At 48.5% G+C, this 11,083-nt stretch overlaps 1 protein-coding gene across 1 annotated transcript in view; it reads left to right on the top strand.

Annotated features, from left to right (window-relative positions):
- The window catches only part of LOC310694455 (uncharacterized protein), a 40,523-nt gene extending 30,138 nt beyond the window's left edge, over positions 1-10,385 (top strand). Inside the window, exons 31-33 of the mRNA XM_083477490.1 lie at positions 227-420; positions 1,833-1,979; positions 8,397-10,385. Of these exons, the coding sequence (XP_083333616.1) occupies positions 227-420; positions 1,833-1,979; positions 8,397-8,465 (410 nt within the window). The 3' untranslated portion in view covers positions 8,466-10,385. The remainder of the gene's footprint in view (positions 1-226; positions 421-1,832; positions 1,980-8,396) is intronic.
- The last annotated feature ends 698 nt before the right edge of the window (positions 10,386-11,083 follow it).

Raw genomic sequence — 11,083 nt, 5'->3', positions numbered from 1 at the left:
AACAAACTGCTCTTGAATGAAATGGGAAATGGCTGATGGTGAAAGGCAGTGAAGGGGGCTTTCGGTTACAAAGGCGTATGGAATCCTGAAAATTGAATCAAATCTTGCCCACCTCTAGTACCAATCCCCGAAGAGGACCACAGGCATGTCTCTTTTTCATCAGCCACAAATCCCTCAGGTGTTTCCCTAAAGTGGGTTATTAATGGGATTCTTTGCTATCTTCCAGTGACCTCAGACGCCACGGAACCCCCCAAACCCCCAACCTCAACAGCAACTTCCCCCCTGGCAACCACCTCGACTACAACCTCGACTACAACCACCCCAACCACTCACTCAGAGACTGTCCCAGGCTGGGGCATTGCTCTCCTCGTCTTAGTTTGCATCCTTCTTCTCCTGGCGCTCATCGCCTTCCTGATCCTGGTAAGCCTCTCAGCCTTCTTTCTCAAAATCAAGCTGGTGGAGGTGCAGACCCACTGGGCCCAAAACAACAGCTCCGCCACCAGCTACATCAACCCGCCAGGCGGCTGGAGACTCAGGGAGCTGGTTCTATATAGACTCAGAGCCAGAGGTGCAAGACTAGTGGGTGTGGTTGGGGCAGAGCCAATGGACCACCTGGCAGATATGGGGAACATAAGAAAGAACCTGCAGGATCAGGCCTCGTGTCTATCTAGCGTAGCAGCCTATTACTCAGTAGTGAATCAGACGTGCCTGGCGATTTCTAGTCCTCATTGCAATAACCAGAATAAAGGTAAAGGGACCCCTGACCATTAGGTCCAGTCGTGACCGACTCTGGGGTTGCGGTGCTCATCTCGCTTTATTGGCCGAGGGAGTCAGCGTACAGCTTCCAGGTCATGTGGCCAGCAGGACTAAGCCGCTTCTGGCGAACCAGAGCAGCGCATGGAAATACTGTTTACCTTCCCGCCGGAGTGGTACCTATTTATTTACTTGCACTCTGACGTGCTTTTTGAACTGCTAGGTGGGCAGGAGCAGGGACCGAGCAACGGGAGCTCACCCCATTGCGGGGATTCGAACCGCCGACCTTCTGATCAGCAAGTCCTAGCCCCTGTGGTTTAACCCACAGTGCCACCTGCGTCCCTATAACCAGAATATTCTGGTATATAACCAGAATAAATGAGGCAAATTAGTGTGCACGTTACAGATTCCATTGCACAGAACAGGGTGATTGCCAGGCTGCGTATGCACCATAGTGCATTGGGTAAAATGAAACATAGAGCTAAATCTCTTGTCCCGGCAACCCTCCTGTCTTCCTTGCCACCCCAGTATATGCCCTTTGGAGGTACTGCCACGGAGCATGGAAGTGCCATTGAGCTGCTGTGGCTAAAGAGCCTTAAGAAGAGCCTTGCTGGATCAGGTCACAAAGACCCATTTATTCCAGCCCCGTTTTCCACTACAGCAGCCAAGCACCTGCCTCCAAAAAACTCACAAACAGGGCAACAATAGCAGCAGCTGTTACTCTTTCCCAACTGGCATTCAGAGGTAGAGTGCCTCTGGAGCTGGAGGCTTCCTTTAGCTACCCTAGCTAATACCCTTTGATTGCTAATAGCTCTTTGGCCCCACCTACTAGCGGCATGTCGCCTTCGGAAGGTTGCCCAGAAGGGAATGCAGCCCGCTGATGAAAATAGGCTCCCCATTTCTGTCATACGTTGTTACTCAGAAGTAGAACTTGGAATCCTAGCACTGTAGAGTTGGAAGGGACCCAACGGGTCATCTAGTCCAACCCCCTGCTCTCACAGCTCTCTCTCACCTTCCCAATCCATCTCTCCCAGCAACATGACCTTTCCTTACACTTACTCTTCTTCACTCCCTTCCAGATCATCTACTGGTGTCGACGGAATCACCGGGGGAAGCTTGATTTGCTCAGCAACCAAGACTCCTACCACGTCATGAGTGAGTACCCGACGTACCACACACACGGGCGATACGTTGCCCCCGGAAGCAAGCCTAACCCATACAGCGAGGTGAGCAAGAGTCACTCACCCAACCCCAATCCTGGGGTGCTCTTTAGTGACAAAGGACATAGTACATAGGAATGTTAGAAGCTGCCATGCCCCCGAATAAGCCCATTGGTCCATCTAGCCTAATATTGTCTTCACTGACTGGCAGGGGCTCTCCATAATTTCAGACAGGGGGGCCGGAGATGCTCTCACCTGAGCTATGGCCTTTCCGCTTAAGAGAAAGATTCTAGTCCTCAAGTTTCTGAATGAAGGGCTGATTAAAACAGGATGCTGCTTTATACAGACTCAGATCGTTGGTCCATCTAGCTAAGTGTTGTTTGCACTGACTGGCAGCCCTACCTAGAGATGCAGGGAATTGAACCTGGGACCTTCTACATGCAAAACAGATGCTCTACCCCTGAGCTACATCTCTTCCCTCAGAAAGAAAGGCCTCATGATTCTAAACACAGGCCTGAGACCATAGCTCAGTCGGTATAACATGAGCCCCTTAACCTGAAGTTCATGGGTTCGAGCCCCATGTTGGTTGAAAGATTTCTGCATTGCAGGGGGTTGGACTAGATGACCCTCGTGGTCCCTTCCAATTCTACAATTCTATGATTCTATGAAACAGGAATGGAGGAAGCTGCCTTATACAGAGTCAGGCCCTTGGTCAATCGAGCTCAGTTTCTCTTTCCATTCCTAGTGCCTCCCTTACCTATACCTTTCTAATCTAATTCCTCTCCCCCCCCCCCCAAAAAAGAAGCCCCATAGAAACAGTTAATGGTTTCATGCAGGCAGGCTTGAATTTGCCACATGGCACCTACGTGTCACCAGTGTTATTTATGTGGGGCTCTGGGGAGGTGCGCCTGGTAGCTTTCAGGAACAATTTAAAAGCATTCCTGTTCACCCAGGCATTTGATGGCTGAAAGACATTGTTCCTGGCAACCCTGAGTTCACTGTCTGAGGGACCGTTTTTAAATGCTGTTAGAAAGTTTTAACTGTTTTTAGAATTATTATTAATAATAATGTGCTGCACATCTGACTGGGCCACCCCAGCAACTCTGGGCAGCGTCCGACACATTAAAAGACATCAAACATTAAAAACTTGCCTGTACAGGGTTGCCTTCAGATGTCTTTAGAATGGTGTGTGTATTATTATTATTATTATTATTATTATTATTATTATTATTATTATTATTCTCCTCACCCTGGGCACCTTCAGGAGGGCACCTTCAGGAGGAAGGGCGAGATATAAATTGAAATAATAATATTTTAAAAAAAACCCCCACATTGACATTAGAGGGACTCCAGGAGTTCAGGCCCCTGCCCCTAAGGAGCTTAAAATCTGAAAAATTGGACAGAAGAAGGTAAACAAAGGCAGACTTCCAGTCAGGCCTTAAGAATTGGAGGGGTTGGGGCCTAATGGGAACTATCCCAAGCCCCACCATGTTTGCAGGCGAGATGGGGCCGCAAGTCAGTTGTTTGCCTCTGATTACTCCTGCCTGTCCTACTCATTTCCCTACCCTGTATTACTCCCCCTGTGTCAGGCTTTACTTTGCAATCCCCTTGCGGGCAGAGACCCTGCTCGCTGAGCGACGTCAAGGGGTTTTCCCTGCAGCCAACATCTCTGCCAGTCATGATGGAGGACACCCGGAAGCCCCTGCCTCTCATCCTTCATGACACAACGGTTTCACCGCTGCCCTCGAACCCCAGAGCGGGTTTCCCTGCCCTCCACCTCCGCCCCTGAGTTAATCTTTAATGGGGCAGCTGGTGCGAAAGGCCGCAGCTGTGGTCACCGTGGCAACGGCCAACGGCTGCTTCGGCAAAGGCTTCGGCCTAGCGCGCCTGAGGCAGCCTTCGACCTGTTGCCATGGAAACCTTTTTCCTTCCTCCAAGGCTGAGGCCTGGGGAACTTCCATAGATAACACCCACCCACCCACCCTGCTTCCTGACAGGCCGCTGACCCTTGAGAACGGTCAGCGTGACCGTCATGGCTGGGTAGGCCATGTTGCCAAGGCGACCTGCGCCAACCGACCCCAGCAGGGCCTCCCGGGCATTAGGTGGCTCTCAGGAAGGGGTGGGTGCCATTGCGCATGTGGCAGGGAGAGGCCTGCTAAAGTCACCTCGGCCATGCGCCGTGCCCCGCTCGCTCCCCACAGAGCCGGGTGCATCTGTCCTGTTCCCTACGCGGCTCTGCTGAGCAAACATGGAGACGTTGAGCAAATATTTAGCTCGGCGCCCTGGGACTGTTTGCAAATCTAGGAGGAGGGGAGAGAGAAAGGGGAGGGCAGGGTCAAGCCTGGCACCGCAGGTTCCTGGAATGGCTTCACCCTCCTCCCTCCCGCCCTGTCCCCTTGCTGCAAATGAATACAGCGGGCATCGTGGTGGTGGTCCCAGGCTAGGACTGAGCCCCTTTGCCCTTGGTGTGGTTGCCTGGGGGTACGTGGCCAGCACCTCAGCTGGCCTGGCCGCTCCCCAGCCTCGTGACTGGGCAATGTTTACACACGACATTGAGCTGCTTGTGATGTTTCTGGCTGCCTTCCAAGGCTCTTTCCTCAGCAGCTGGCTGCTGCTCCCAGCGTTTTTAACCCCTCTGGGAAAGCGACATTCAGTGGGGTCGATCTGGGCCCCCTGGATGTTGGGACAATTGCATGCACACGGCCCTTTAGGTCAGCTTGCTGCACCTTGGCTTTTTCCTTATCGGAAGGGGATAAGCAAGGCGCTAGCCCTCAGTGTTCCACAGGGAAAGGTGGAAATGCACCTGAGCCCTTTGCTTCTCTCCGTTTCCTCAGCAGAAAAACAGGGGAAGTGAAGGACGTGGAGGGCTGTATCCAGTGTCTGTGCTCAGAGCAAACCCATTGCAATGGATGGCGGTGGCAAACATAGCTCCCCAACAGGTCAACTCTAAGGAGAACTTAGGCCACAACCTTAAGCACTATAGTAGCACTTTAAATAGTCATGGCTTCCCCCTCAAAAAATAATTATAGGAGCTGTAGTTCGTTTGGGGAGCTAAGAGTTGTTAGGACACCCTCAATTTGTCTCCTAGAGTGACAATTTCCAGAGTTTCCTGGGATTGACTGTTAAACCACTCTATCGATGGCTATATTCTACCTCCCCTGTTGGAGGCAGAGCTGCTGATGTGTTCAGGTCCCGCTATAATAATAATAATAATAATAATAATAATAATAATAATAATAATTTATTTATACCCCGCCCTCCCCAGCCAAGACCGCGCTCAGGGCAGCTAACACCAAATATCAAAACAATTGATTAGAATACAGCTTAAAAAACAAAATTAAAATACAACATTAAAACATTAAAATGCAGCCTCATTTCAGTGGAACTCAATCAAAAACTTTTTGGGGGATAAAAGTCTTCACCAAGGCTAACTATAAAGACTGGTCCTATATGGATGCCAGAAAAAAGCTAGGGAAGTCCCCAAATAGGAGTTCCAACACAGAAAGAGAAAGGAAAAAAGAAAGAGGTGGAGGGAACCAAACTGATTCCAAGCCAAAGGCCAGGCGGAACAACTCTGTCTTACAGGCCCTGCAGAAAGAAATCAGATCCTGCAGGGCCCTGGTCTCATGAGACAGAGCGTTCCACCAAGCTGGGGGCAGTGTTGAAAAGGCCCTGCCTCTGGTTGAGGCTAATCTGACTTCTTTAGGGCCGCTAGAGTGTTGCTATTTATGGACCTTAAGGTCCTCCGTGGAGCATATCAGTCTTCCTATGGCGGCATCTACTTGGCCATTGTGAGGACAGGGCCACTGGTCAGATCTTGGAGGCCCCTTCTGATGCTCTTATGGGTTACAGTGAGGGAAGGGTCTCGGGTCCACGCCCTCCCAGTGGACTTCCTTTTCTGATGGACCACTGTGGGGAAAAGGATGCTGGGTTAAATCGGCCTTTGGCCTGATCCAGCAGGGCGTTCTTATGTTCCAACAATGGCCAATCATACCATCCTGTGAAGCTCATGACCCACAGCTGGGACAGAGCCACCCATGTGGGAAACCTTTAGCCCCCCCCCAGATGCTGCTGAACTACAACTCCCATCAGTCCCAGCAAGCATGACCCACCGCCAGCAATGATGAGAGTTGCCGTTCATCAATTTTTTGAGGGCCAAAGGTTCCCCACACTTACACAAGATGGAGGCACCGGCAGCCTTTGGGAGACCCTTGAGGTTTGCAGAAGTGCAAAGAAAATATTTTGAAGGGGGGAACCTAAAGAGCAGGGGTCCCAAAAACAACCGAGTAAAGACAGAGCATGTTCAGTGAGCCTTAGTGCCTTTTGTTTGGGGTGGGTGGAATGGTAAAAGGTAAAGGGACCCCTGACCATTAGGTCCAGTCGTGACCGACTCTGGGGCTGCGGCGCTCATCTCGCTTTATTGGCCGAGGGAGCCAGCATACAGCTTCCGGGCCATGTGGCCAGCATGACTAAGCCGCTTCTGGCAAACCAGAGCAACGCACAGAAACGGTGTTTACCTTCCCACCGGAGCGGTACCTATTTATCTACTTGCACTTTGACGTGCTTTTGAACTGCTAGGTGGGCAGGAGCAGGGACCGAGCAACGGGAGCTCACCCCATCGTGGGGATTCGAACTGCCGACCTTCTGATCGGCAAGCCCTAGGCTCTGTAGTTTAACCCACAGCGCCACCCGCATCCCTTCTGGGTGGAATGGGGAATGCTGCAAAAGGGCAGGGCTGGCGGGCGGGCTGCAGCATCAGCACTCTGTGTTGCAACTGGGCCCACCTGGTTTAAATGTACAACCCGTTTTCGTGTTCCCTTGGCTCAAGGTCGCTCACAAAGATGTTTTCAAAAGCAAGGCTAAGGGATGTTAACAATGTTCCAGGAAGCCTTCACACATGCCGGCCCTTACCAAGGCAAAGCTGTCCACAGGTGGCGTCATCCAAAATCTGCCTCCCCACCCTGCAATAGTACCCTGTTTCTGCCACTTGCCTCATCTGTACACCTTGCAGCTGAGCTGCCCTTATTTGCTCATATCCTCCAAGTTCCAACCTTTTTAGCATGCAAAGAGGCACATTTGTTTGCTTTTTATTGTTACGTGACAAAATAACTCCTCGTGCCTTTGCTGGGAACAGGAGGCATAAAACGTCTTTTATGGGGCCTGATGACTGGCACGCCTCACAAAAGAATTTTGGACATTTTCACTTCTGAACTTCCCTGTTGCCAAGGTAAAGGTCTCAGTGGCCTTCTGTGTAAATAGAATTTACACAGGACATGCCAATATTCAGAATTTTAAAACCTATGTTTGTCCATGCGTAAGTTATTCAGTCCAGTGTCAAATCAAGAAGGATGAAGTTTTACATGGCCAGGAGGCTTTGTTGCCCCCAAGCTATAAACCCACAAGTCTGTGAATGGGTCAAGATTTGGACCCACGTCTCCCAGTTTAAACCTTTTCAGATAAGCAGGTTGCTGTTGAATGTTCACAGGATCAGAGCGCGTAAAACTGTTGGCAAGCCTGTGCAGATTACTCTACTTTCTCTCTATGCTGTATCCAGTTTTACTCAAAACTAAATCAACTGAAATGCCCGTTAGCCATTAATGGCCATTCATGTCAATGGATCTGCTGTAAGTAGGGATGAATGGTCCCGCCCATTTAGAGTCTCTCTGTTTCTTATTTTTCCAAGCTTGGTTTCAGTTATCCACCTTCCTACTGTGGTTTGTGATTTTTTTTGGGGGGGTGGGAGTAGGGAGGCGGAATCCTCATGAAAACTCATCAGCTTATTAGTACAAATTTCTCCTTTCAAAACCCATATTTTTGTATTCAGTTTTGACTTAACATACATATCTTTGCAAATGATTTATTCTAATATAATGCATTTTGTATGTGTTATATCCCCACAATATAGACATTTTTAGTAAACGTTAAAATAAAAAAATTCCTTCCAGTAGCACCTTAAAGACCAACTAAGTTAGTTCTTGGTATGAGCTTTCGTGTGCATGCACACTTCTTCAGATACCAAGTAAACGTTATTTGGGGAATTGCAATAGTAAACGTTATTTGGGGAATTGCATCTCAGAATTCAAAGTACAGATTTCAAAGAAGGGCTGTGTTTCCATTCTTGTATTGTTTTGGAAAGTCCGAATTCAGTAGGTTCTGCTGCAAATGCAAGCTGAATCTATTTTCTCTCCCATCCTTCAGTTTGAGTTTGAATAATATTGAATACAACACACTGGACAGATAGAAATTCCATTGGGGGAACTTTTTCTGGCACAGCAATGCAAGAAGCATTGCATCTCCTGTTCCATTTCTCTCTTACTAATGGCAGAGGAGCAAGGCCAGTAGAGAGAAGTTGGCAACCCTGGAGCCAAATATGTGAATATGGTTAGTCGCTCAGCAGGGGATGTTTAGCGCCAAAGCACAACTTCCTACATGTCTTAGGTGATTGTACTAACCCTTTCCTTTCTCTGTGTGTTTTCCCCACAGAATCTTCCCAGGAATGGTAACGCTCCCTTCTCCTACACCAACCCCACAATGGCCAATGATGAACTGTAGGTGGAGCACACCCTACAGTTGGACTTGGCAAGGGGGGGTTAGCCAGAACCTGGCTGAGCCAGGTAAATTCAGGGATATTGTTGGGCTTCGGTGTGAATATGGGAAGGATGAGTTCTGCAAACAAGCTTGGAAATAGACACTCGCCTACTCACCTGTGGTGAGTTTCAAATTGCCTGAAGGCGAACAAGCAGCACAATTTCAACAACTGAAAGAATCTCTTCTATAGATGTGCCAAAAAAATCCACCCCTTGCAAATGTGTGGTGAGCAAGCAACTCTCTCCAAAGCAATGAGGACAACTAGAGAATGCTTTGCAAAACTAGCTGTGTCCCTCAAGCTTGGAATGTTATGCTCTGTTCAGCGGAACTCCCTGTCACAAGGATCTCACCAGGGCTCAAATGATCAATGGGAGATTCTCTTGCACTGGACAAATTAACTAAGAAGATGAGGACGAAAGGAAACCACCTAAGCTGCTGAACTGTAAATTCTGAGTTTCCAGACTATTTCCCCCATCACCACTATGAAAAAGTTGAACTTTTTTTGCTTTTACTTTTACTAATTATTTTTATTTTTATTAATATTAATATTCTATTAGTGATTTTTGTAAAAAAATTCAAACTGCAATATAAGAGATCAACATGTACATAAATATGCAGGTCCTGCTTTCCAAACGCTCACTCTGCAAGAATTCACTTATCCAAACATGAGGAATTACTACCCAAACCTACACATTGCAAATTCAGATATGCAAACAGAGAGCATTTTTTACTTCCTTGTTTGCCTTTTGCTGGTTGGCTGAGGAACAGAACTGAACCGTAGCGATCTGTATTTTAGTAAGGTTTCAGAGGATTTTCCTTAGGGGTGGGTTTAATCTGTATTTATTTCTTATGGCTTTTAGAGGCCAAACTTCCATGGCTGGGAACACATTAGAAATTCCCCCATAGGAATCAATGGAAATCGTCGACTCCTTATATGAACTCTTGCCTCCCGAACGATTTCCAGGGGACGCATTGTGTTCAGATAGTGGGACCTGAATGTACTGCCTTTTGGGGGAGATTTGTCTGATTAGGATGCAAAATCTCAACCCCTGTGAAACCTGGGAGAGGGCAGAGTGCAATAATCGAAATAGCCGTGCTCCAATCTTTTCTCCCCCGCAATCCTGCTCCACACATGGAACAATCCTTGCTCCAGACAACCTTGCCATCTCTGCATACTAGCTGCCAGGAATCACAGGTGAGGAGAATCGCTGTTGTGCTCAGATCCTCCTTGTGAGCTTCTTGTTGGGGCATCTGTGAGAATAGATACAGGATTAGGTGGGCCATTGCCCTGATGCAGCCAGGCTTTGCTCATGTTCTTAAGCTACAGCATCTTCCCCCCCAAGTGAGAATGCAGAGGGGCAAGTTGCGTCTTGACCTTATTTCCTCCACCTCAACAAGAAAAAGTTCCAGAGGAGTCAAACCCAGACGCATGAAGGAACAAGATTAACGCGAAATATTTATTTAAGGTGGAGAGGAAAAGAGTATGCCCTTTCTTGCCAACCCTTGTATGCCCTTTCTTGCTTCAATGCTGGGGATACCTCTCCCCTCCCCTCCAAAAATCCTATGCTTCCATAGGGATGCTGTCGTCCACCGTCCTCTCCATACAGGTTTCTAACCAGTCAGCATTGTAATGCTAAATGCTTTGGAGGGGAGGTTTTTGAAAGCCAAATTTGGCAACTGCCTTATCTGTCTGCAAATCTTGGTGCTTCTGGGGGTGTTTCAGTGGACAGTTTTGTACAACAGCAAACCTCAAGATTCTTGGGTGAAGGGTTTTGGAGTTGTGGGGGGAGGCAAACAGGGCGTGGGGAGGAAGAGGAAGTGTCGTGGCTTCTGTGACAAATTCTATATTTATAACATTTAACAATAAATGGATCTATGTTGGTATCGAGGGTGTGTTGCCTTCTTTGCTTTTGGGGTAGGGACCAGGAACTTCAGAGAGAATCGGGTTTCTTTTTATCACCTAACTAAGGCGGCAAAGTTTTTTTACTGGCTTGGCTGACACACACAAAGCGATGGAAGATGCATCTGAACCCACGTTTTCTTTGGGCCCATGTCACTGACTTTTTGGCTGCAGAGGAACGGGAGGAACCTGCTGGAAAACCACCAAAGGAGGAAGGCTCAGAGCCCTGGGATTGGTGGTGGGGCGACGATGCAAGTGGTCAGAGGGAGAATAATAATAATAATAAATTTTATTTATATCCCGCCCTCCCCAGCCGAAGCCGGGCTCAGGGCGGCTAACAACAATAAAACAGTACAAAAGTACAGCACAAACAACACTCAAAAATCATTCATTATAAAATTAATTAATTCAAGCCACTGGCAACCATTGGGCCAGAGCTCCGTGAAGATTGCCGAGGGAGGGAGTCAGGCTGTGCCCTGGCCAAAGGCCTGGTGGAACAGCTCTGTCTTGCAGGCCCTGCGGAAAGATGTCAAGTCCCGCAGGGCCCTGGTCTCTTGTGACAGAGTGTTCCACCAGATCGGAGCCACGGCCGAAAAAGCCCTAGCTCTAGTTGAGGCCAGCCTAACTTCTCTGTGGCCTGGGACCTTCAAGATGTTTTTATTTGAAGACCGTAAGTTTCTCT

This window comes from Podarcis liolepis (assembly GCF_965112155.1).
Source record: "Podarcis liolepis genome assembly, chromosome: 15".
Taxonomy (NCBI): domain Eukaryota; kingdom Metazoa; phylum Chordata; class Lepidosauria; order Squamata; family Lacertidae; genus Podarcis; species Podarcis liolepis.
Note: the sequence above shows the minus strand (reverse complement) of the source record. Positions and strands in the feature narration are given on the sequence as shown.